Source organism: Lonchura striata, chromosome 10, assembly GCF_046129695.1.
Source record: "Lonchura striata isolate bLonStr1 chromosome 10, bLonStr1.mat, whole genome shotgun sequence".
NCBI classification, from domain to species: domain Eukaryota; kingdom Metazoa; phylum Chordata; class Aves; order Passeriformes; family Estrildidae; genus Lonchura; species Lonchura striata.
The window spans coordinates 22,740,247-22,766,057 of record NC_134612.1 but is presented as its reverse complement, the minus strand read 5'-3'; the positions used below and the strand labels follow the sequence as shown (position 1 = coordinate 22,766,057).

At 47.7% G+C, this 25,811-nt stretch overlaps 1 protein-coding gene across 2 annotated transcripts in view; it reads right to left on the bottom strand.

Annotated features, from left to right (window-relative positions):
- The window catches only part of TNIK (TRAF2 and NCK interacting kinase), a 154,266-nt gene extending 128,948 nt beyond the window's left edge, over positions 1 to 25,318 (bottom strand). For both annotated transcript variants that reach the window (XM_021548188.3, XM_077785736.1), the window contains exon 1: positions 25,057 to 25,318. In XM_021548188.3, the coding sequence (XP_021403863.2) occupies positions 25,057 to 25,113 (57 nt within the window). In that variant the 5' untranslated portion in view covers positions 25,114 to 25,318. The remainder of the gene's footprint in view (positions 1 to 25,056) is intronic.
- Positions 25,319 to 25,811: the final 493 nt, after the last annotated feature.

Genomic DNA, 25,811 nt, shown 5'->3' with positions numbered 1-25,811 from the left:
TATGAGCAGCTTCCTCAGGCTGCCTGGGAAGCTCTGGGGTACTCCAGGGTGGGAAGCCCACTCAGCCTTCAGTGGGACAATCTGCAGCAAAGGGCAGGGAAGCTGAGTGAGGACTCCTCTGCCCTGGTGCACACACACCTGCACCCAGACACTTGGGCTGGACACAGGTTTCCAGCATGCAGCATCTCAGCAGGGTGTGCACAGCCTCTGGGTTTTGCTGCTTTGGTACCAGGCAGGGAAATGCCAGGAATGGATGGGAAAGGGAACTGACACCGGGTTTCCACACTGGGTGAGGAGATGAGGGAAAGGGAAAACATGGCAGCAGCTGCTGTTTATTTTTTGAGTTTCTTTCCTAAGGGTTGTTCTCTGTGTCAGCGCTGACACAACTCTGAAAGAGGCTTTTCCAGTGCTACAAGTATATCTATTTTTGAATATTCACTAGGAAATTAAGGCATAAGAAAGCTGTGCCTAGGGCATATGCTTAGGAGGTTTGGAGAAATATCCAGAGATGCAGCTGGCCATTTCTGATAAAAATAACTCCTTTTTTTAATATGTTTTCCAACCTCTTTATACAAACCTTAAAACTCAAGAGCACCCCACCCCACCATCCCAGGTTCACTGCTCTTACATGTGCAAAAATCACATTTGTGGCTCCAAAAGGTTTGCCTGAGTCCATCCATCACTAGTTTGTGATGCCAGTCCCACACCTGCCTCTGCTGTCACTGTGCCCAGGGCAGTTCTGTGCCAGCCAGGGCTTTCCCCCGTGGCTCCCATCACCCACACCTTCTGCTCCTGACATCCCATCCTGGCTCTCACCAGCCAGGCAGTTTCTCTGCTGCAGTGTCCCCTCTCCATCCTGTTTTCTCCCTGCATTTTTCCAGAAGCATTGCCAAAGTATCTGGGCATCTCTCAGCACAGCCAGGAGTGACCCAGCTCCCCTGACTGCTGCCCCAGGCAGCTCCACCTGAGCACAGGCAACACGCTGGGAGCACCAGCACTGTCAGGGAGCACAGGGGGCTGGATCTCTCCTCCCAGACCCACTGCCCTCCTTAGCCTGCCCTCTGCCCATGCAGCAGGCAGTCAAAGGGAAAAGCTTCTCCCCAAGAGCCACTATTAGAACCCAGGAATAATATTATATTAATGGCCTTTCCAGAAAACACACAGCAAAGGATGGTGGAGGCAAGGGAAAAAAAAAACCCTGCTTCCCACTGGTCTCCCCTGGACCAATTCATACACAGAAAAGAGATTTGCATCTTAATGGCTGCTGGGGAATAGGCTGTCCCTGGTACCAGGGGCACATCCTGCACATCCCACAAAGCCCCTGCTGAGATGCTTCAGGAGGGTACCAGAGCAGCTCAGGCAGGCTGGAGGGGGCAGCGAGGGAGAAAAATAAAAAGGCACATAGCATGCATGATGTTAGCCAGGGGAAAAAGAAATCCACCCTGCAGAGTCCCAACCAGGACCAATCCAGGCCAAGCAGGGAATAATCTCAGACCAAATATAGCCTGTGCTGCAGATCAGGGCTCACACCAGCACCGAGCTGCACTTGGCTGGGGGTGGCTGCAAAGCTCATCCCACACGGCTGCTTCCATCCTGATGCCCTCTCCTCCATCCACGAGGGACACACAGGTGATGAGGCTGTGCTCTTCCCACACCCCAGATTGCCTTCACAAGAACTACTGTACCTCGTGTAAATGGAAACAGCTACACTGAATAACAAGCCCACAAATAAATGGAAAGAATGAGGTGAGCTGTTCATTTAGGCAAAAAAGGTGCATTGTTTAAAACGGGGGAGAGAAACAGCATTTAAGACAAAGCCACAAATAATTTTCAGCCCTACATTAGGTTCACTTCAACTAGAAAGTAGTACAGCTGTAGTAGCACCAGGACTTTGCCAAGATCCCTTAAACTAAGGTAGGGTTCCTCCCTTCTCCCTGCTACTCAGAACTTGTGCCAGGGGATGTAGGAGCAAACTCAGGCTCTCTGTGAAGCAGCAAAACACTCAAGAGGACTTTTCACCTTCCCATGGGATGGGAAATGTTTCACAGAGTAGCACCTGCAGCAAGGGCTGTGCAGACCCAGTGCTCCTCCAGGCAGACTAGGGTGCAACCTGCCTCTTGTGCCAGGATATGACCATGCTGCCACAGGTAAAGCCAGGACAAGCTCAAATTCAAGTGGGAAATTGTTATGTTTCTACTAATCTCTCAAGAAAATCAGTGGTACTAACGTTTCAGTGGCTAAAACTGGTCCAAGACACAGAAAAACACAGAGGCATCATCCTTTCCACCAGTATAATGGGTAAGGGAAAATAAAGTCCACTTTATTTCAATAAACTGTATTTGAAACTAGTGCATTATCAGAAAAAGGACTTCTGTGTGTGGGTGATAAAGCAGGATATATTCAAATTTCAGCAACAAAACAGGGCTCCCTTTTGAAGACTTATCAGCAGGGAGCACACAGCGGGGCTGGCAGGTTCCTGGTTAAAAATGCTCCCTCCCATCTGCCTAACCCAGACCCACAGAACTAAAGCTGAAAGATGTGCTTGCCCATACCACAATGTCTCAACAAGTCCAAGGCATAAAAGAGCCAACACTTTGCTTGAGGAGACTGTTCAGAGAGCAATATCCACACCCAGGGCTATGTCACCCAAGGGCCAAGGGCTGCAGGTGTGTATCAGTGTTGGCTATGGTGAACACAACACAAGTGCTGTTAGTGAGCACAACACAAGTTAGCCATCTTTACATACTGCCATGCAGGTGTTCATAAACATGAGAAATATTTATACACAGCTTGTACACCAAATCTGCTTGTTTTCCTTGAAGGAGACTCATTTTTCTCTCTTCTAGCCCACACAAAAGGGATGTAACAGGAAGGGTTACATGAAGAGACAGTGGAAAGATGCTCAAGAGAGGGGAACCCAGGGGCACACCAATTAAACCATGACTGCTATGGATGCACAGGAGGGGAAATCAGAGATTGGAGCCTCTGTAATCATTGTGCACTTAGTCCCTCAGTTCTAGCAGCTAATGACAACTTCCAGCCAAAAACCATGGAGCTACCCAGTCATTAAGCAAATGTTACAACCCTAGAGAAGGAAAAAGCACTGTGTAACCAGAGGCAGCAGTTATGGGTCAGTAACAGAGGAGTGTCCCCAGGCACGAATCAGCCAAAGCAGCTCTGTGGCATGAGAAGAGTTTTTTTCATCTCCACCAAGATACAAAGCCTGTGCAACTAATGCTCCCAAGCATCAGGGTATTATGAACCTCTGCCTTACATCTCCATAATAGAACAGCCTCAACAGGAGATCCCACAAAAACTAAAGCAGGCTTACAAAGCCATTTACTCATCACCCTAAACACGAGACTCAGGGAGCTTTGTCTGTGTGCAGGTGCCTCTGCCTAGACAAGTCCTGGCAGTCACAAGGTGAAATTTTGGCACTGGGAAGCAGCTAAGGGTCATTCTTCCCAAAAAGCTGGCTCTTGCAAACTAATGGCAATGCCACAGTGCCCAGACAGCCTAGGAAAGCCATAATCCCAGCTGGCATCACACAGCTTGGCATGGCAGCACTGTCAACCCAAATGGTTGTCTCGAGGTGTCAAATGCCCTGAGAAAGTTGGGTTTTCCAACCCTACCAAGCTCCAACCAGAAGTGAAAGATCATTGATTCAGAATGTAAGAAAGGTTTTGCAAAGAATGCAGGAGAGAGAGAAAAGCCTTTCAGCAGTAGACTTCAATAGGCAAACCTATCATCAGGGCAACGTTCCGATTATGCATCACTGCAAGGAATGAGTACAAGGATGCAGCCTTTTGTTCTCACACTATACATCTGCCCAGATTTCATTTCCTCAAGACCAAATGCTGGCTGGGCCATACTCTGTGAAGCCATCCCTCATGTTAGCAGGAAGTTTTAGAAACTCTGTAAGTAGCCATCAATCTCCCATGCATCAGGACCCCAGTAACCTCAAGCTTTACAAAGTTCTCTGCTATTCCTTCTGAAGGGGCATCAGTTCACTCCTTTTGCAACACTTTTCTGCACTGGCTTCTACAGCAGGAATTTAAGCACTTGTGCAGTGTGACAAAACAAGATCACCTTGGGGAAGTTACCCCAAACGACATGCAGTTCACAGAAAAATAGAGGGGTTTGAAGAGCACTCGAAGACGCAGCTGCTTTTTAGTAATCAGCTGGCTGTCTCCATCTCCAAGGCACTTCTAGTTAACAGCCCTATGAGCAATATGAAGATGGACTACATAAGCCAGGGAGGAATGTTAATATAGCTGCAGACAGCAGCAAACAAAGCAGGAAGGCAGAGGCCAAGGCAACAAAACACTGAGTCACTGGGAACTTTCTAAAAAAGAAGCTGGGGACATGACTTTTTCAAGTTTCAGTCACACAGACATAGCCCTAAGGCTGCCCATTAATTAAAGCAGCACTAAAAAACCTCAAAAGGCTGCACAGGTATTTCTGAGATAAAAGCCAAGCAATGAAGCAGAACCATGCTGGACTACTGGATGTTACTCAGCCCTCACAGGGATTGTTTAATCTCACGCCTTCTCCTGCTAGCTTTGGTACCCTCCCCTCCTTCGCCCACCCATCCAGAGACTCACAAAACAAGCTATCATCAATGCCATCTACCACTGCACCTCCTGCCTACTCAAGCAATACAAGCTGCTCTACTTGGAAGGGTAATAATGAACTCCCCAAGGGCTTTGTTTTCATTTTGGAGAAGCAGTTCGTCCTCCCTCACCCCCAAACACCCAGCTACGTAACTTAAAAGAAGATGTTAGTCAAGAAACAGCATTACTACTCAGCGTTAAGAAAAACTGCTCTCAAGGCTAAGCTATTAGCAGAAGAAAAATTTCTCAGTTGGACAGCTGAGAAGTCTGTTTACAAATCTATTTGAACCACTTTTCTGCAGCATCTCACCAGGAGATGCTTTTCCAGGCTCTACTGAGAGCCACATCTGTGCTCTGTCCATTCCCCCTTTCTGAACCATAAATCCACTCTCCCATGTCTCCAGCACTCTCCTCTCCAGCTTCTTACTGCAATAAAGCTCAGCCACTATGTGAGCATCTCTTTCCTTTCCAGAATGTTAAGACCTGCCAATAGCTGGCAGCAGCAAAATTAAATAAGAACTAATCACCACATTGGGCTTTTCAGTCAATAAAACTGTATTACTTCTTCAACTATTACCTGTTCAATTTAGGATGTAAGTGTAGATTTGTAGTCCCCAGCCAGCAAAGGAATAGCCAATACCAGTGCTTAGGGAAGAAAAATACAAAATCCCCTATGCACATAGACAGTTCATTCCCTCTTGGTTCTGCAGAGGCCAAGCCACTGAAGCTACAGTAAACCGAGTATTCCAGATTTCCTGCTCACAGACTGAAACTTGCACACATAAAATTAGAGTTCTTCTGACCTAGTTTCTCCTTTCTAGCATGTCAAAAGTAAAAGCAGCCATTCTGTACCCTCTCCACAAATATGAAATGTGGGAGCTCTAAGCCTATAAGGAACACATATTCTGACCTGGAAAAAAAATGGCTTTCTCCAACCAAAATGATGTTGCTCTAGCACTGCAAGTGGTGGGTCCCACAGACCAAGATGCACTAGTGATACCAGGAGAGGACAACAATGATATATATAAAATTAACCTTCCTCCAACGTTACATGTCAGAGCAGCCCAGGACAAGGAAAAGCCACCCACAAGCTACACATTTACATTAATCAAAACAAGGGTCCAAGCCTCCTTCCTACTCCTTCAAAAGCATGGTTAGCAACAAGGTGAGTTCAACTTTCCTGATGTCATTCAAGCAAAAGGCAGCAAGTTTTGACTTGAGGCTAATGAAAATGAACATGTGGCCTCTGTGAGTCTCAGCATGGTAAGAAAATGCTGAGATATTCAATAACCCTCAAGACAAGACAATTGTACTTATTCTTCATTTGGAGTTAGTTTCCCTCCAAAGCAGCCATTCCTCTCAGCCTTTTAAAGCTCTACAGGACATTCCACAGATCACCAGGACAAAGTCCATTAATTGTTTCAGCTGCATAACAAGCCCATCTTCCAGGTCACAGCAGAGTGGTCATCCAGAAGAGCCAGAAGCCAATCAAACCAGAAGCATCAGCAAAAGCACAACTGCTAAGTGAACCCCAAGGTTTTCAATGCCTTGCTAGATGAATGCAGCCTCAGCACCATCAACCCCTTCAGCATATGCCTAATTCAAGCACACAACTTCAACAAGGCAATATATAAAAGGCTTGGCTGAGCTCAGTGTCTCTAAAAAGCTGCAGTGCCAATTATAAATCACATCTATAGCCCCCAGAAGATCTAAAGTCACTACCAGCATTGTACCACACTCCTTCAGATGCAGACATCAATTAGAGTACAGCAGCTGGACACTCTCCTCACTGGAAGTCATTCATGTAGTTTCAGACTAATAAGATATTATTCCTAAATGTTTAGCTCTCACCCCTCTGATAAAGAGAGTTTCAACCTTGGCCAGCAAATGTTTGCATCAAGCTGAAATTGTTACCTACCACTAAAGGCTGTCAAAGGTTTATGGGCTCTCGGAGGAGCTGGTTTAATTGCTTACCAAGGCAGCTGTTTTGGGAACTACAGCCTCTGAACATCCCACTCCTGGAGATGCACTGTGCAAAGCACGGCTGCTGCCAAGCTCGTGCCAAGAGAAGGGAGCACCCCCTGACACGCAGGCAAGCATCCAGTCTCCAACAGCAGGTCACGCTTGTGGCTTCGTCTGATTGTGGCTGCAGGGGTGACAGAAGCCAGCCTGCACCTTCCTGAGGCACTGCTGCCTCACAGGAGGCTGCTGGGGTCACCATCTGGGACCACCTTTGCCAAGAAATGACAGCCTCGCTCCCTCCCTGCGGTCAGTTATGACCAGAGGGATGGCTTAAAACAGAATATCTCGCTCTCAGGTGCATTTTGGAGCAAGAACAGAAAAGCAATCTTAAAACATTTTGCTTTTTTAAACTAGGTGGTTTTGCATCTCTTATGTCTATTTTTCAGTTATGGTTGTGGGCTGAGCTGACCAGAAAACTTGTCAGGGATGAAAGGATTGTAGCATCAACAACCCGTGGACTACAGCCTTCAACAGCAGAGATCTGTGCAACAACCAACACACAGCCAGGCATGTAGGCATGCATTCCAGAAATCCCTGAATCCCAGATTAAAGCAGCTGCCATTACTTTTCCATATTTTCTTGTCCCTATACACACGCCTGGAGAACACCACCTCCCTGCTGGATTCAGCTGAGAGCTTCTCACATCAGCCCAGTTTTCACAAATCATCTGGAGATGGAGTTATCTGCTGGTTTTGTGCTTTTCAAAGAGTTTACCCACAGCTTGTCACTTGTCATCAGCTCCTCACATGTGCCTCTACAAGGGCTGGCTAGCAAGAAAGGCAGATAACTCTCCAGTGGCAGCAGTTTCTAGAAAGGACAATAGGGGGAACAAATAACTTTAAATTATTGAGCAGAACTCTGCAGGATAGACTGTAGAAAAATCCAAAACTCCACAACTATACCAACAAGGTGCCAAAATCTTGGATTATAAACTCACTTTTACATTGAATTGTCCTGACAAATCAGCAGAATTATTTAAAATACTATCAGATATATACTAATTTGCATGTTTTAATTTAGAAATATATGTTTTACCCAAGAGTTAAGTTGTGGGGAAGGGGAAAGGAAAGCTTCTCACCTTTTCTCCTACATTTCACAGGCTGTCTCCAGTAATGCCAGATCCAGCAAGAAGTCCAAAAGGTTGGTTATGACAGACACTCAAACTGGGTGGAAATCAAGGTCCCACAGTAAAAAGTAAGCTCCTGCCTGATCCATGTCAAACAAACAGCCTAAAATCAGGGTTGGTCCACAGTTGCTGAAGTGATTTGCAAGAATTTTTTTCCAGTGTGAAATATTTCCCATAGCAAGTCTTCTGTATTTCTTGGTGGATCCCATATTGCGAAATGTTCTCAGAAATTGAGGGAAATGCTTTTTATTTCAAACCCCAATGCTCTGAAACGCTAAACTTGACAGGGGCATACAGATTATTTACTTTAGTTCATTTGATATCTGCATTACAACAGAACTTTGGATGAGAACAAGGCAAGGGACCTTTCTCCCAGATGTCCCAGGAAGATGTGCAGGTTTTGCTTTGCAAGTCACCTTGATGTGCCATAAATCCAACCACCACATTTTGCTTTATGGGACCCATTGTGCTCCCTGTCAAACTGGAGCCCTGTGACACCTCTGTGTCTTGGAAGCTCTCTGCTAGCTTTGGTTCCAGCTGTGACATTACCTGGCTTTTTGCAGAGTTCCACACATTTTTATTAATTCACACAAGCAGGCTGGAAACATTAATATAAACACACACACAGCAGCTCAGCAAGCCCTGTAAGAGCACATGGAGCAGCCTGCTGAAGACCAGTACAAGACAGGAAAACAAAGCAGGCAGGGAAGCCCATAATAATTGGAATTTCAACTGACAAGTCAGACCTATTCCTCCTAGAGGCACAAGGTGCCAGCAACCTCCAGCCACTCCTCTCAGCCCTGCCCACAGTCCTTCCCCATACTCAAGAATGGGGTCAGCCCTTCAGGACCACCTCCTTCAGCCCAAGAGAGACACTGCACATCCCCACGAGGATTTGGCCCACAGTCATAAGATGTGAGATTAATCATGAGTGTTTAAGATCTGAAAAGAGGATGAGAAACATTAGTAACTGCTTCTAAATTAATTGCCGTTGTTGTTATTTGATTTGCTAAACTCTCTGGGGCTAGATTTTATTTTAGAAAACTATGAACATATCAGATTAATCAACTTAAAATAAATGGTCTTGATTTATTTATTTCTGCTGTATCTACTCCTCTTTAAGCTTGGCAACTCACTGCATTCTTTCCATCCTGTGAAAGAAAAAGAACAGGGGCTTCGCTTTATTATTATTTTAAAGGAACCTCTATGAAGCTTAGCAGTTCTGTGAGTGAAAATCATGGCAAAACTATGTTGTGAAGGAGGACAAGTGCAAGGCTGGAGCTGGTTTCCACACTCTGTAGGCACCAGCTTTGCACTGGGAGCCCACCAGCAGAGTCACACCACACAGTCCAAGCAAATCAGATCTATTCCCCAATAATTTAGAGCTGAAAGACACCCTACCAGGTTTCAACAGGGGCTGTCCCAGTGTGAGGCACACTTCTTGCATAAGTCCTTCTAGCAAGGAAGAAGTTTAATCTCCTCTAGCCAGATTTTGCTGTTTCTGAATCCTCTGGAAGTTGGGTCAGCATCCTTCTCCCTCTCCTAATCCCCTGCCCTCAGCTTTAGCAATGCCTCTCTGCCAGCAAACTAAAAAGAAAAGCCCTCAAATATATTATGCTGAAGAATATTAATCTTGTGTTCCACAGAATATTAAGTGGATTACATCTACAGCCTCCAAGGAGAAAAACGTTGATTCCCATGTAGCTTGTGCTATTATTCACCCCTATTAGTTTTTCCTACCAGACTAACTTAAGTCATGACAATTTCCCATTAATTAGTGCAGAGCTCCACTGGCTTGACAGACCAAGCAATGAGAGAAAGAGTGAGACTTCTCCATGGCCACCAGGCAGATCAGATCACTGTGGCACAGCTGCTGCACAGGAACATATATAAGGAGAAGAACAAAGCCAGCTTTGGGTTTTCTTGGATGACTTCCTGGCAGGATCACCCTTGAACATCTCTTTGTAGAGGTAACAGAATAGACAAGAAAATTGCTGACCCATTTGAGACATGCCCTTGAATGAGGCACAGCAAACACGGAGAGATGGATGCTTCTGGCCTCTAGGGAGTTATGGTGGGAGAAGAATTCAACAACTCAACAAAACCCTGAGGTGGGTGTGAGGTTCTCACACGCAGAAAGGAGCCCTGACCCCAGGCTGAAGGGGACCACCGCCTCCCAAGGGTGAACCCACCATGCCTGGGTGCTCCCCACCACCACCAGCACCCCTCCCGAACACCCTCCTCAGTACAGGAAATCCAGCCCTCTGCTCCCTCTAGAACCATTCAAACCACTGCAAAGGGCTACCAGCTGACTTTACTAGAGTTTTACACTTTCTTTGCAGAGGTGTTAATGACTCTAAGAAAGCACAAGACTGGGATAAGCAGCTTTAATACAATTTAAATGCTGACGATTAGGAGACACAAGAGAGCCTGCAAGGGCCAGACTCTCAGAGGGAGAGGACCATAAATTACTCAGCACAGAGTAAGCAAGATCAAAGTCACTCCAAAAAGATGCAACCCACTGACAGTGATGCAAACTCAGCCTAAACTTTACTGAGTATTTCACAAGCAGGCTGATGAGTTTACAAGGCCAAACAGGGTGAGGATGCTGCACAAAGTAAGGAAAGGAAATCTCTGGATATATGTTTTGTTGTTAAAATAATACGTGACCAAGAACTGAGCTTTGGCTGATGCATGGAGACATTCATACTTTCTATTGACATCTTGTTAGTCTGTGCATGGAAGAGAAGCACAACTCCTCAGCTGCAATTCCCAGGCTCCATCCTCTTTTTTATAGTTCCTAGAGTAATTTCAATTCTACACAATAAACAGCAGAACAGATAAGAAAAGCCTTATCGGATGAAGTAGCTTACAGCTTCCCACATGGGCAAGACAGAGAGCTAATGGCTACAGAAGCAGATAAGGATGCTCATAACCAGAAATCAAATCCACACACACCACCACAGAAAGCAAAATAAACAGTATAACAAACTCTGCCAGGCCACCCTAAATCCTCAGAAAGCATCACTTCATCCCTCCTTGCAGACCCAGCTGGCCCATCACCATCTCTCCTGGTCAGAAGGGAGGGGAGAGCTGCACTCTCACTGTAAGCCAAAAGCAGCATGTGCTCAGCTGAGCTCTGGTCCACCTTACAGCCTCAGGCTACAGCAAGAAAGACAAACTACTACAACACCAAGAAGCTTTTGCCATAATTTCCTTCTCTGAAGATCTGTGTTGAAAAGGAGTGTTCATTATGCAGGGAAACCAACTCAACTCTCAGCTTTCCCAGACTGCAAGGAATGCAAAGCCAGGATGGACTTTTTGTTCAGGTAACACCAAGTACTTATGCAACTCCAATCCCTTCAGCATCCATCCCAAGGCTCAAACTCCAGTGCCATATCTCATCACTGCCAGAGATCCAGACTGTTCAATAATATCCAAACTCATGGTAGGCTGCTGGCAGTAGAGCTGCACCCTGGGTTCCCCACATCACTTAGTCTAAACCAGAGACACAGAATGTGATCCTCACCACTGAGTCACTCCAACAGCTCTAACCTGTTGGGTATTATCTCTTCATCTGATTCATCTCCTGAAAATTGACGCCTGCAAGTTATTTCCCTTCCCTCATGTCCCAAACATCACTCTGTGTTGGCAAGCATACAAGAAAAGCATTTATCCAGAGGAATTTGCTCATCTAGACTTGCAGACACTAAAACCACAGGCTATCTAATCTTAGGAGAGCATAGTTCAATGGCTGCAACACAGATGAGAGGCCAAAAGGTCTGACTTCTACTCTGAGCTCTGCTGGGGCTGCATGGCTCAAAAGTGAATCTAAGGAAGATGTTTGACCACTCCTCACCTTGATTTCCCCTGCTATGAGACTGTCCTAGCATTCCTTTCCTCACAGGGGATCTTATCTATAAAGACCGTATTAGCATGTGAAAAGAGTTATGGATCTCCAGATGTGTACATAAGGAAAAGTCTGAAGGAGGGGAGAAACAGCACTGGCCAGGGAGCCTGGAGACTCATCCTCTGCAGTGTGCTCAGCACACTCCACATCTGTGCTCAGAGAAACATCTGAACCCTTTCCCCCTACAGGGAAGAGAAAAAACAATAATTTCCTTTTTCTTGAGAAAGCTCAGAGGAAAGATTAAATTTTGCATCTCTTAAGTCAAGGAAATCATTGAAGATTCTCCCAACAATATCAAGAGACCCCACCACCTCTGGAGAGTCACCTGCAGAACCACCTCACAAGTAATCTCCACAGACCAGGACAATCCTCCCCATCCCAGCCTTTCTCTGGATGCCACTGAGTGGCAGAACTGGACTGAGGAAAACTAGAGGTCTACTCTCAGTGTTCTGCAAAATCTGGGAAGGTGGGGAAAATCCAGACCTGGCACAGGTGAAAACAGAGCTGCACTGCCAGGGTCTCACTGCACAGCTCCTGCTGGAGGACAGAAAGGGCTTCTTGTGGTGTTAAACAAACTCCCACTTGGAAAACAAATGAATATCAACAAGCAAGCTAGTATTTCAGTTCTTTTGGGAAGGAAATAGAGTTATCCCCACTGGACTTGCTCCCATCTTTCCCAGCTGCCTCAGTTAACCTTAAAGACAGATCACAGTAACCACACCAGTGCCAGAAACAGCCAAGCACCAGCGGGAACTGCTTCAGTAGAGCAAGACCTCTGCCCCTAAGATTGGTCCACAAACCTCCTGCTTTCTCCCAAGTGGCAAAAGACAATGCAGTGAAGGACAGAAGGTATGTCCACTCTGGTCTAGCCATGTAGAACAGAAAGGTCTCAGAGGAGCTGCTGGCTTAAGAACTTGAAGAAAAAACAAAAAAGGCTCAGCTGTTTTTAAGAGGAAAATGTCCCATTGTTCCATAATTAATGGAAAGCAGAAGAGGTTTTATGAACTCGTTGAGAAACGAGGGTGAGCATTAGAAAGCACTTTTCAGTATTTCATGATCACAAGGTGAGCTACTTGCATAATACTGACAAAGAACATGAATGCTGATATCACAAGGCAGTTATGAAACTTGGGCTTTAAATACTGAATAACAATAATGCAGTAATTAAGTCTCATAAGTAATTTTTTTCTTCTTTTTTTTTTTTTTTTTTTTTTTTTTTTTTTTTTTTTTTTCCTTAGCTGCAAAGAAGATGCTGCAACCTTCAACTGAGGTAGGACTGTCCTCTCTGGCAAGATTTACACACGATGGATGTCCTCTGCTCCCACCACCTCACAGCACCAGGGATCCACCCCATCCCAGAGCCTCACTGCCAGTCACATCCCCTTCTTCAGGCCTCCCACTCCTTCAGGAGAGGCTTCAAGATCACAGCAAGGGACACACTGTGAACCCGTGAGGGGCAGGAGGAGAGGGAGCAAACCTGAATAACTGCATTCTGCCAGTTAACTGCTAAACCCCCAACAAGCTCTTCAGTCTCCTCATGATGATTTTTGACACAAACACACATTCTGGTGAATTACTCCAGTGTGTCCAGGACACACAGTCTCCTGAACAAGACACACAATATAGAGCAGCAAAATGTCATGAAAATCAAAGGCAAATGAACACAGAAGACAGCCCCTCCCCCTAACACCGCTTCTATTTTTAGGCAGCCATATTAGCTTGGAGCAGTTTTACTCGTTTCTGATAATGAGCAGAGCTTTTGCATCTTCTCTCGAGGACATTTCATCTGTGCAGGCACTTTGCTTTACCCCAGCAGCACGGAAGAGGTCACATCAACAGGCGAAAACAAGTCCACGATTTATGGTGAAAGGGCCTTGAGAAACCATCCTCAGCTTTGAACTTCTGCCCTTTCTCACTGGTCAACCACATTGCTCCATTTCTGGGGAGGTAAGGCCTGCCCACCTGCAAGGTGTGCCTCCAGTCCAACCACATGATAAATTCTGCCTATTCAAGAGGCATGATGAGAGCTCCTGAGAGCTCCCACAGTGGCAGGAGCGCTATGCTAAAGTGGGAACTTGATAAAGAATCGGGTGATCATAATCAAATGAGCAAGACAAAACACAGATGTGCTCAAGATCTGGGCTCCACTGTGCTGGCAGCTTCTCCTCAGGAAGTTACATTCCTCCACCCCTCAGAGAGAGCTACTCCTAAGGTACTACACACAATTTTCTGCCATGCAACTAACTCGTACATTCAACATTCTTTGGTTGACTTAGACTACCTTGACGGGAACATCCAATTGTGAAGTTCTCTTGCTTCAGGTCCATTCCTCCACAGCCCTTCACCACCACCCTCCTGCCTCCTTGTGCCCACACTGGTGCTGCCTAAGGCAGCAAGATCCTGTATGGACACCAGTCCTGTCTGGACTGCCAACAGGCAAAGTCCAGAGGGCAAGATGTACATTGGAACAGGTGGCAGAAGAGAGGGATGGTAGAGGAAAGGCAGCTTCTCACCTGCAAAATGAAAACATGGCACCAGCAGCTCAGGGATCTCTGTTTTATCACTTGGGGAAGACGGCAGGCAAAGCCTCACACATTTATATCCATTTTTTCTTCTGAATTTTCAATAAACTACTTGAAGTCTTCTATTTGCCCTTTGGATTATGATCTTTCAGGAAGACCTTTTTCCATGCTTCTCTACAATTATGAGATCTAGGGAAAAATACTCCCCTTTCAAGTTAACTTCTGGTGTCAGCACTTCACAGAATTTCATGACTGCAGACAAAATCATGAGGCTTCTGTCAATTGAGAAACCCTTTCCCAAGCACAGGAGCTGGTCACTTCTTGGTGAGCTCCTGCCCCTGGTCACAAGCACCTCCACATCAGCCTCTCACTTTGGTGGATTGTGAAATCTCATTTATTAAGGAAAAACACTAGTTCAGTAAGAGGAAGCATTTAATACAGCCAGTAGATGATTAACAAGTGAGTGCTCAAGTCAATTGCTGCAGGAGCACCACAAGTTCCTACGGCCATAAAAAACTTCTCACACGTCAGAGGCGAGGAGTTCACGGGGAAGCTGTGCCTGGCCAAGCCCTCCTGCAAGGGACCACAGGCTCTTCACCCTTCTCCCCCAGGCTCCTGACTGCAGGTCTCCAGCCCAGGGCTCCGCATCAGTGGTACCTCAGGGACCTTCCCACAGAGTCTTTTATTCCTACCTTCACATTCTCCCATCAGCCAGGATGCCTCCAAGACCTCCCTCCCCATGCTCTGTAAGAGGTTTCATGCTCCATGCACAGCTGAGCACCCATTAACCCACCTCCCTCCTTCCCACCCTCTGTCCCACCAGCAGGCACTTGCCTTCTGGCCAGCCAGCTGAGCCATCTGGCAGGAAGGAAAATTATCAGGGTCCCCACCCTTGGGCAACAGCATGTCAAGGCAGCACTGGGGAGGAAAGGTACACGGTGTTTTGTGGCTCTTTTAAACAAAGGCCAAAGAAGCAGCAGCATTTCTGCTCAGAACCTTTGCCTTTTCATGCCAGAGTCACCCAGAGGCAAGTAAAGATGCTTCAGTGCTCTTCAGTATCAGTTACTTCTAGGCAATAATATCCTGAACACCCATCCTGGCTTTTACAGAGCACAGTGAAGAAGTTACAAGGATTTGGCACTTTCTCCTTAACAGGCCATCATTAACAAGTGACTCATATTATATTGCAGTGTGAGTCATCTTGGCAGAGGTCACAAATGTAAGTGACAACTAGTCTTCAATTATTTCCTTCAAGTTGAATTAAAGGTGTATTGTTATGCTAATTTTGCATCTGCTCCATCTTATCTTTCCTTCAACTGTCTCCAGAGCAACCTGGGATTTCAGCTCGTGGTCCAAACTACTTCTGGAAGAGCTCTTTCACCAAGATGTTGTTACAGGTAGTCACAAAACAGAGAGATGCCAATGGAAAGGCTTCTGGATGGGCTTCCAGCTATGGCAACTAATAGGTAAAGCAGCTCTCCATCCATCCCTGCTCCACAAGGACAATGAGCTGCTGCCCCTGCCATCTTCCTGCTGTGTTCATGCTTTATTGTAGCAAATGCCCAGGGCCCTGGGGTTTGCCCAGAGCTCAAAAACAGCCACCTTCAGGCTGCCATATCACATACCTGGCTGCAGGAGCAGGGACAAAGCTCAACAAGCAAAATCACTTCAGATTATGCCCAGCATCATACGAATATTGAAGAAATTATTACATGGCTGGTGTAAAAAGGAGCATTTTTGGCCATTTTCCATTTTCTAGCCAGGCAGCCCCGTATTTCAGCCTCTCCTCTTCAGAATATGTCCATCACAGGTCCCCAGCCAGGGGACCGGGTGCAGACAGCATCCCTGCCAGGGCAGGGCACAGTCACTGAAGAACATTTGGCTCAGAGAACAGTTTTGTCCATTAGAAAACATGGCCATTATGAGCCTGGTCACCAGTGGAGCATTCTGTTTACATTTACAGCAGTCAAACACAGTCACACTGGCTGCGAGGATCACTTTGGAGAGCATCTGTAAACTGCTCTCACTACTGGAATCCCATTTAGCTATTATAGCCTCTTCAGCCATACTAACACACAGATCCCCACAGAATAGCAATGGGAAGAGCAGAGTCATCACACTATTTACTGAAGCTAATCAATACATAAAGGCTGAAGATTTATTGCACTGAAGACAGCCTGTCTGCATGGCCAGAAAATGCATTTAAAGTCCTTTTCATTTTGTTGCTTTGGCCTCTGGTTCTTCTCCAGAAATATTTGCCTTGCACACCCATGTTTCTTTCCTCCCTAAGTGGTGGCACCTGCAGACAGCTGAGAGAAGCCCCTTCCCCAAACACCCAGCAAGAATATTCAGTGGGAACATAAAACACAAACCCCACAAGTTTAAGGGCACTGCACCTTCCTTTCCAGCCACGTCTCATGGCTGTTTTAGCATCTCTCATCTGGGTGAATAGCCTGGAAAATTTTGGCCTGTTTTAAAGAAGGTCTACTTGCCAGGTACAGGGACACAAGCTGTGCCACTCATAGCCACACTCTGCTGTCCTGTTCCACTCAAGAGGGAACAGTTAGAGCCAGGCTTATTTTCATTTATATTTGTATCCTTTATTTTAATACATATAAATAAAAGACCTTTGTAAGTGCCCTGCAAAGCCCAAAGCTGTGTTTTGGGGGTGACCAACCACAGTGCTGAGATACCACCAGAGATTCACAACTAGTGAGCCACAGCTGGGGCGGTGCACTGAGCTGCACCATCAAAGCTCATTCTCTGGTTTCATCTTGGCTCATGTTTTGGGGAACAGTAGCCTGGTAGGCAACAGCCATGAGGCTTAGTGCTCCTGAAGCACTGATGTTAATTAAAACAATCAACATCTGGCAAGCAGATACATTTGTTTTGGCCACTATATCAGCTATATGACCCCATTGTAATAGAACTATACAATGGTTTGGGTTGGAAGGGACCTTTAAGCTCATCCTCCACCATGGGCAGAGATGCCACCCACTAGACCAGGCTGCTCCAAGCCCCATCCAACCTGGCCTTGAACACTTCCACGCATGGATCATCTGCCATTTCTCTGGGCACTTGTCCCAGTGCCTCACTACCCTCTTAATGCTGCTAAGAAAGACTGCAGTGAGGCAGGGAGGAGACCTGCACTTTAACTTTTGCCACTTTATCTCAAAATTACAGTAAGCTTTTTTGCTTTTGTATGAAAGAAAGAGGAAGAGACAAATATATTCTGATGTACAGGGAGCTTTCTATTGTTGCCTGGACATCAAACAGCACCCAATTAGTCCTGCAAGGATCTGACCCACAAATTATGAAAATAAATGCCTCTGAAGCTTTGATCTCTTGTATTTCTATAGCATGCTACAGCAGTTATTAGACACATTTTATTAGGCTCAAGCTGTGCGATCTTTTCCTCAGCAAAGGCTCTACCACCTCCAATGTATCCTAAAGTCACCATCCAGCAGATTAAGGGCATGATCCCAAACAGTCACTTCTGTCATGCACTAAACACATGACTCAGCTGGCAGTAGGCTTTTTCCTGCTGAGTTTCAAAATTAGGAGAAAAGGGAATTTTTAAAAGGAAAGGGAGGGGAAACTGTCAGCCACATAAATTTTTTACTTTTCTTGTTAGGTTATAAAGGAATATGCATGTGAGACAATATCCCTGGCTTTTAAAGAGCGTTGCTTTTAGAACAATTTGCTGTTCTGAAAAAAAAAAAAAAAACACTTTCTGCACCCTGAAATGCCACTGCTGGAGGGAACAAGCAAAAACTGTAACAAAAGGTTTTGTGCACTCTGAAGCTGAAAACCACAGGTGCACTCACACAAGCAGAAACACCCACCCTCGCTGCAGCAGGAGCACTCAGAACCAAGAGGATGTTGGGCTTGCACTGCTCAGGCTTTGCTCAGAGGAGCAGCTCACTGCCCACAGCAGCACAAACCAGGCAGGGACCGTGCCTGCACAGGGCAGGGCTGTTTTCATCTGAGTGCATCCCTAGAAAGGATGGGACCGTGTCACCTGCCCAGGTGACACCTCACTGACTGGCAGTGGGGGGTGTTTGCACAAAGCCAAGAGTATCTGACAGGGCTGCTGTGGCAGAGCAGAGCTGGTTACCCACAGCAGAGCAAAGGGAACACCTTTGCTGGCCAGGGTAACTCAGCTTCCGAGTGTGGGGGCAGGACAGGCTGCTGGCTCCCCTCGGAGGGAAGCAGGAGATGTATCCAACCTGGCCATTCCAGTGCCGCCCTCCTGATCACCATCATTTATTACCAACACGCAACCTTGAACTTTTGGCAAGCACTGCAGCAAACTAACACAGAAAAGTGACATTCTGGATCAACGGGAAAGGTTTCCTGATTGGCCATTGCAAAATAAAAATCAAGTGTGCAGAGAGATAGAACTGAGTGCCAACTAAACTTCTTATCAGTGTTTTCCAACCTTGGTGGCTTTTCCTCTCCTTTCACTCATGAGCCATTGCAGGAGCTCCCCAGGGCTGGGGGCCTACGTGCTGGGCATCCTCATCCCACAGCAGGAAGGGGATGCTCAACCCTTTGCAGGGCTCATCTAGAAGCAGCCACAGAGGAGGAACACAGGGAGAGGGGGAGTATCCGTTTTCCAAGGACCATGTTCCTTGGCCAGCACTCCTTTAGAAATCATAAACAATTTACATGGAAAACATCAAATCTCACTTACATAACTTGTCTTCCTGAGCCCAGAACAGAGTGACCATCACTTTCAATGTGCAGCCACAGTTCAAAGTGACAAAACAGGACGGGGGAAGGAGGCTGGGGAGAAGGAAATTAAAGCTACTGGCTTTCTAAGTGGGAAACACAACCTCTCGCCCAATGGAGCTACCAATGACTTAGGCTTGTGGGTTTCAATCTGCACCCTGCTTTAATGGCTGTGTGAAAGGTAACAAAGAAGGCACCTGAGCATCAGCAAACAGAAACCTCACGTGATGGAGGTTCTGCACCTGCAGAGCAGTCAGGGCCAAGAAGGCCACCAGCAGCCAAAGTCCTGAGAGAGCAAATGCAAGTCTGCCCTTCGCTCCACGAGGCTCCTGGTCTCCTGTAGCTGGCAGCAAGGGAAAACAGCATGTGTGCTCCCTTGGCAGCCCAGGGCAAGCAGCTGCTTTCAGGTGGTAGGTCCTGAACCCTCAACACCATTCTCCACACCCCACGGCACAAGAGTTTCTGCCAAAGCTGTTTTGCCACACCATGAACCCTTCTGCCTGCTGGTAGCTTTCCCTGGGGAAGCATGGGAAATCTAGCAGGATTCTACCCCTTTTTTAGATGAGGCATGAAGAAATGAGACAGGGATCAATACCCCGTCCTTGGCCTGCAGGTCAGAGTCACAGAACTCCCACTGGTGTCTGTAATTACCCTTGTAAAGGGTAAGGGTGCATTAGGAGGAGGCAGGCAAGGGTTTGCAGGGAGCAGCTCAGAGCCTGAGCCCAGGAGCTTTCACCTGACCTGGCCTCACATGAATGATGGTTTCCAAGGACATCTCTTCCACAGCTGGCTGATTCATCCATGGGGATTTACATTCAGATCAAATGGAAACTGCTTCCTCCCTCACTCCATACAGACTGTACCACTACATCAACAAGCCTGGCATATAAAAAGTACTTTCAGGTAGCAAGGTTAAAAACCTCCTCTAACTCCTGCTTGTCACATAGATTAAAAACAGACCCTTTATTTTAAATATGCACACCAATCAAATGTTCTTTGTTGCTTCAAAGTGCTTGTGCTCAAACTTCAGCCTGCTCAAGCATATATATAAATTCACTCCAAATTATTAATTGTTATGGCTGCCCAGCAAAGGAACACTAGTGGGAACAGAGAACTCTCCATGCCTACAAAAACACCATACACTGTGTTTTCCACCACTGCTGCGTTGTGGAAGAACTGCAAAGGTGAGGGAGATCAGTGCTGAAGAGTAACTGAAGTAACTGCTGGGCTGCACAACTCCAAAAGGCAGAGAAAAGAATACAATCCACCCCAGAGAAAGATCTGCCAGAAGACAGACCCTTTCCCATTGTAACTTTTCATGAGCACCCACAAGAACATGCATTTGGTGCATAAAGGATACATTTGTACTAATGGCTCAAGGAATGGAGTTGGACATTGCCATCCCTTTGGGATGATTTAAATTAGAGGAAAGATTTAGATTAGATGTTAGAAATAAATTATTTTCTCAGAGAGTAGTAAGGTACTGCAACATAAAGCCCAGAGAAGCTGTGGATGCCTCATCCCTGGAATTGTTCAAGGCCAGGTTGGACAGTGCTTGGAGCAACCTGGTCTAAAGGAAGGTGTGACTGCCCATGTCAGGAGTTTTGCAACTAGATAAGCTTTCAGGTACCTTCAAACCCAAACTATTCTATGATTCTGTGATTCAGAGACCAGTATGCTGCTGCAAAGTTTTATGGTTTTGAACTCAAAAGACTCCAAAATAGAAAAAGCACATGGATACTGTCATGGTCCATATCTTACACGTGCACTGAATGACACTGGAAGAGGACAGATTAAGTCCTTGATAGAATACTCTTGAGAGTGTCTTTCCTCAGGAACTATGAATGTATATATTTATTTGTTGAACCTCTCCCCCAAATTTTGCAAAGTAGCATTATCATGTACAACACAGCAAAATAAGCTTTTCATATCTTTTTTTTTTTTTTAATCTCTAAAAGTAATCTCCAGTCAAGTTTGTTCCTCTTTCTATTTAGGAAGGTGACCTTTACAAAAGCTGCTCAAATTCTGTTGAGCTATAGAATTTTTTTAAAAAGGTGCTGGAAGAAGAAACCTAAAATAATGCTACCAGAGTAATGCTCCTGAGTGGTGGCTTGCAGCGCTTATCCCACAATAGAGCTCCTCCTAAATCTTTAATGATGCTGAAATACGCCATAAACTGACAGAGTTCTAGAAACAGGACAATGCCAGCATGTTTGAGTTCTGTGGGTTTTTAACATGTCAGCTTTTATCTTCATTGACAGTGATCAACTAATGCAAACAAAGGGCCACTGAAACTTCACTTCTATACAAAGCAAGCTAAAGGAAGAGTAGTGACATTTTTGGGTTTCATCCAATTCTTCCCAGCAACAGCTAATATTCACTGGCTCCTTAAATTCTGTGCTGTCTCCTCTCCAAGCCTGAGCATTAAAGGCCAGGCTTTTCCAAAACAATAAACGATTTTAGGATACAGTTGCCAGAGAGTGCATGGTCAGCACTTCACCAAAGTAAATAACAAAAGCCTGGTGTTTGTTAATGAGTTCAAAACAAAAGCAACATCCAGGTACACGAAGATGCTTTGCTTCATCCTCAAAAAGGCTCTTTCTAAATTCCCTGCCTTGCAGGAAACCCTCAGCCAAGCTGAACATCCCAGGTGAGCCTCTGCCTGCAAGACAAGGAGCAGCTGTGAGCAAGAGGAATTGCTGGCCCCAAGCCAGACCCAACCCAGGGGTTATCAGCTCCCTGGGAAAGGTTTTCCTCCCTGAGATCTTTTAAAACCTCCCACACACCTTGCAAAGCAACTCGGATGAATCCAGCTGTGGCAGCTACTGCAGAAGAGCCCAGTGCCACTGCTGAGTACATCAGCCAGAGGCCCAGCCCTGCAGATGGATGCAGCAGAGGAAAAGCTATTGACCTGAATATTTGAGAAGGATCAAGGCCACTGCCTTCAGCAAGAGATGACAGGCTCTTGCATTCACTGAGACAAAAAAAAAGGGGGGAGAAACCACCAAACCCAGCCCCATCTTTCTGCTCTCTCCTATTGGGATCAGCTGTGCATTTCCCACCACAGACCATGGCCCACTGCATCCCTCCTCACACTCTCTCATTTTATTGCAAAAATCTGCTTCTCCAACGTGCCTGTCAACAGCCTGTGCGAATCCCCATGTTCATCATTATTCTGCTAATAGCACTGCCAGGTCATCCGGCTATTAAACATGCTGAGTGGACTAGCAAAAATATCTCCTTGCCCACACAAAAGAACATTATAATGTAATTTATCTTATCCCCTTGTCAGTATAATATGCAGCGCTACCTGTTCGATGGCCTCACTGTTTTAAATTACAGTTTTCTGCTACATTAACGATCCTCATTACCAGCACCACCACTGGAAAATTTCTGGTTTAAGAATCCTTCCTATCCTGGCACACTCAGTCCTCTGCACCCACAGGGGCACTGCTGGGTACCACGGCAATGAGCACGGTGCCCAGTGATGGATAGAAACGTGTCACAGAGAAGGCAGGAGCCAGCCCCAAGTGCACTTACTCGATGCACCAGGCCGTGCATTTTAATCAGAACTCAGTGCTTTGTTCCTGGCCCAGCCTCCAGCACATCAAGCAGATGCACTGCTGCGGTGGAGCCCGACTGTGTGGCCAAAATAAACTCTGCAGTGTGGCAAAAACGGGAGCTCCTGCCACCTCCTATGTCACCTTCCAGCCCAGATCTATAAATCCCACCTCATAAGCCCTTGGGCAGTGGCAAACTGAACTGAATGATGGTGTGCAGGGTTCTGCTTGTGCTCAGCCTTCACAACAGCACGCTGCCATCCTGCAAATACACCTCCCTTCCCTGGGACAGCAGGAGGGAAGCCAAAGCAAAGGACTGGCCAGACTGGCAGGCAGAGTTTGACCTTTCTGACACAGATTTGCCTGTGGCTCGTAAGCCTCAGCCTCCTGGAACATTTCAGTGACTCAAACTCAGAGATAAGTGTCCTGAGCGCTTCCTTTCCCTGCTGCTGGGAACAAATCGCCAGATTTTTGAGTCACTACCTGCTCCCAGCATTTCACAGAGTCACCTCTCACCCCTTTAAACACACAAGCAGCACAAAAGCAACATCTCCTACACCCAGACTCATCTACAAACCCACTGCAAAGTGACATTTCTTTTCTGATACATAAAAATTTTGCAAGGCTTGGGGAATTACTCCTCCCTGCCATGTTTTGTGCTCAGGCAGCAAATTTACTATCGATTTCTGATTCAGACCCCATGGAATGATTCACGCTTCGTGCCCTATCTGCTGAATTTACGACCTTTAACAATTATTCTAAGTGCTGGAGGAGCTTAGTTTAGAAGAAGATCTATTCCCTGGCAAATTAAGCTCCTATTCTTGTCTCGTCTGCAAACCACCACATCTCTCATCATTTACAGGAAAGTGCCACAGCAGGTCTGTCCCCCTGGGAGGGGGCAGAGGGCTGATTTGGCAGCAGCCCCGTGCTGGCAGAACAGTCACTGCTGGGCAGGAGAGCAGGGTTTGCTGTCCCAGCCCGGGGTCAGTCGGGGTTTTGGGTCCCCTTGTCTCCGGTTACCCTGAAATGCCAGCGCTGCTCTGCTCACCGACCAGGAGCTGCCGCTGGGTCTCGGGGGGGAGGGAGGAAGGGAATATACATTTCCTCCTAAAGCGAAAACAAAACCCTGACTGTAGCTGGTGCACATTGCTATTAAAAAGCCACAAACAGGGAAAAAAAAAAAAACAACAAACCAAAAAAAAAAAAAAAACAAAAAAAAAAAAAAACAAAAAAAAAAAAAACAAAACAACTTAAGCACGTCTGGATACGGCTTTAAAGAGAAATCATAACCTAGTTCAAATACAATTCCCAGCACAGATGTTAAATAAAAAAATTAAAAAAAAAAAAAAAACAGAGGGTGGGGAAGAAGGAGAGGGCCCTCTGCTCCCTAAATTATACTGGTCTCCTGAATTAACTCCACTGGCTTCAGCAACCTTTCTCCCTCTCTCCCAGCTTCCACCTAAGAGGGGAAACCAGCTCCAGGTCTGTTTTTAAGGCAGATGGTTCCCCCATTCCAATCTCATCTACACCGTGTATTGCTGAGCAATCATTTACACTATTAATCAACCAGAAACTCACCAGAAAGAAAGTAGGGCAAGTGAATAAAGATAGACTTCTCTTTTTTTTTTTTTTCTTGCACTGAAGCAAATAACATTGCTAAAAATACACTTGTTCAAGTCTTCAGCGGATTTTGCTTGATTTATTTGTCTATGCAGCGGGTTACGAGGAGCAGCCGGGCTGCTGCCTCCCGCAAAAATGCTGTTTCTCTCAATGACTCCCCATGCTCGTTCCCAACGAGCTGTTCTTACGGCCAGGAAGATGGGGAAAAGGAAGAAAGTTACACGAGAAATGGACCAGGGGGGACATCAGGCCACAGCCCACGCCGCGGCTGACACGTCTGACGAGCCTGACATTTCAAGGGTACATGCTGGGCTTCATTTTCCAGGGGGGTGAGGAGGAGGCAGCGCGCAGGGACACCGCGGGAGAGGGATGGAGAGAGGCTGCGGGGCCGGGGCGGGGAAAGCGGGGCTCTGGGGAGCAGCTCCGCAGCCCGGCCCCGCGATCCCCGCGTGTCCGCCTGCCCACGGGGGGATCGCAGCGCGGCGGTGTCCGGGTGGGACCCGCGGACACGCACACACCTGCGGGGGCACGGCGGGCACACACACACACACACACACACACACACACATGTGCGGATGCGCACACCCGCAGATCCGCGCACACATGTGCGGATGCACACACGTGTGGATGCGCGCACACGCGGCGGCGGGCACGCACATGCACGCGCACACGGGTTGTCTTACCCGCATTTACATACGTGCAGGCGCACATCACACACACACACACACACCAAGCACCGCAGACCCCCAGCCCCATCTCCCCGCCATCGCGGGATGGATGGATGGATGCATGCATAGGTGGATGGATGGATGCATGCATGCATAGGTGGGTGGGTGGGTGGATGGATGGATGGATGGATGGATGGATGGATGGATGCATAGATGGATGGGTGGGTGGGAGGGGTGCCGCTCCCGCATGCCTCCCCGCGATCCCCGGCCCTGCGCCTCACCCGCAGCGCCGAGAGGTCTATCTCGTCCAGGCTCCGCGCCGGAGAGTCGCTCGCCATATTTCCGCCGCCGGCCAGGCGGCCCCGCCGCCACCGACCGGGCAGTGGCGGCCGCCGCGGCGCTGGCGCTATTTAACGCCTCTCCTCATGCGGGGCGCCGGGAAGGAGAAGCCGCCGCCGCCGCCCCTGTCCTTCCGCCCGCAGCGCGGCTGCCTAGCGGCGGCCAGGCAGGCAGGGCTCGCCGCGGGCTGCTGCGCCGGGATGGCGGCGGCGGCGGCGCATCGCCGCGCCCGCCCCGCACCGCGCCCGCCCCGCACCGCGCCCGCACGGCCCCGCGCCGCCCCTGTCTGTCACCGCGGGGGCGGCGCCCGACCCGCCGCCAGGGGGCGGCGCCGCGCGGGGGCGGGCAGAGCCCCCTCAGGGCCGGGCGGGCGCCGCGCCGGGACCGCGGCGGTGGCGGCGGAGGGCGAGGGGACGCGGCCGGGGTGGTGGCGGTGGTGGCACCCGCGGAGGGACCCGGAGGGACCCTCAGGGCGTCCGGACCCTCCGGGGTGCGCGCCCAGCGGCGCACAAACGGGCTCGTGCAGCTCGCAGATCCCCCCCGACACTGACAGGCGCAGCGCCCGGGCCGCCTGGGTTCCCCTCACAAGGAGCCCGCAGCGGTGCCTGTCAGGTGCGCCGGGAAAAGCTGCCCAGGTTCAGGTGCTGAGCCCAAATCCTGCCAGGCAGGACGTGGAAAAGCTGCCCAGGTTCAGGTG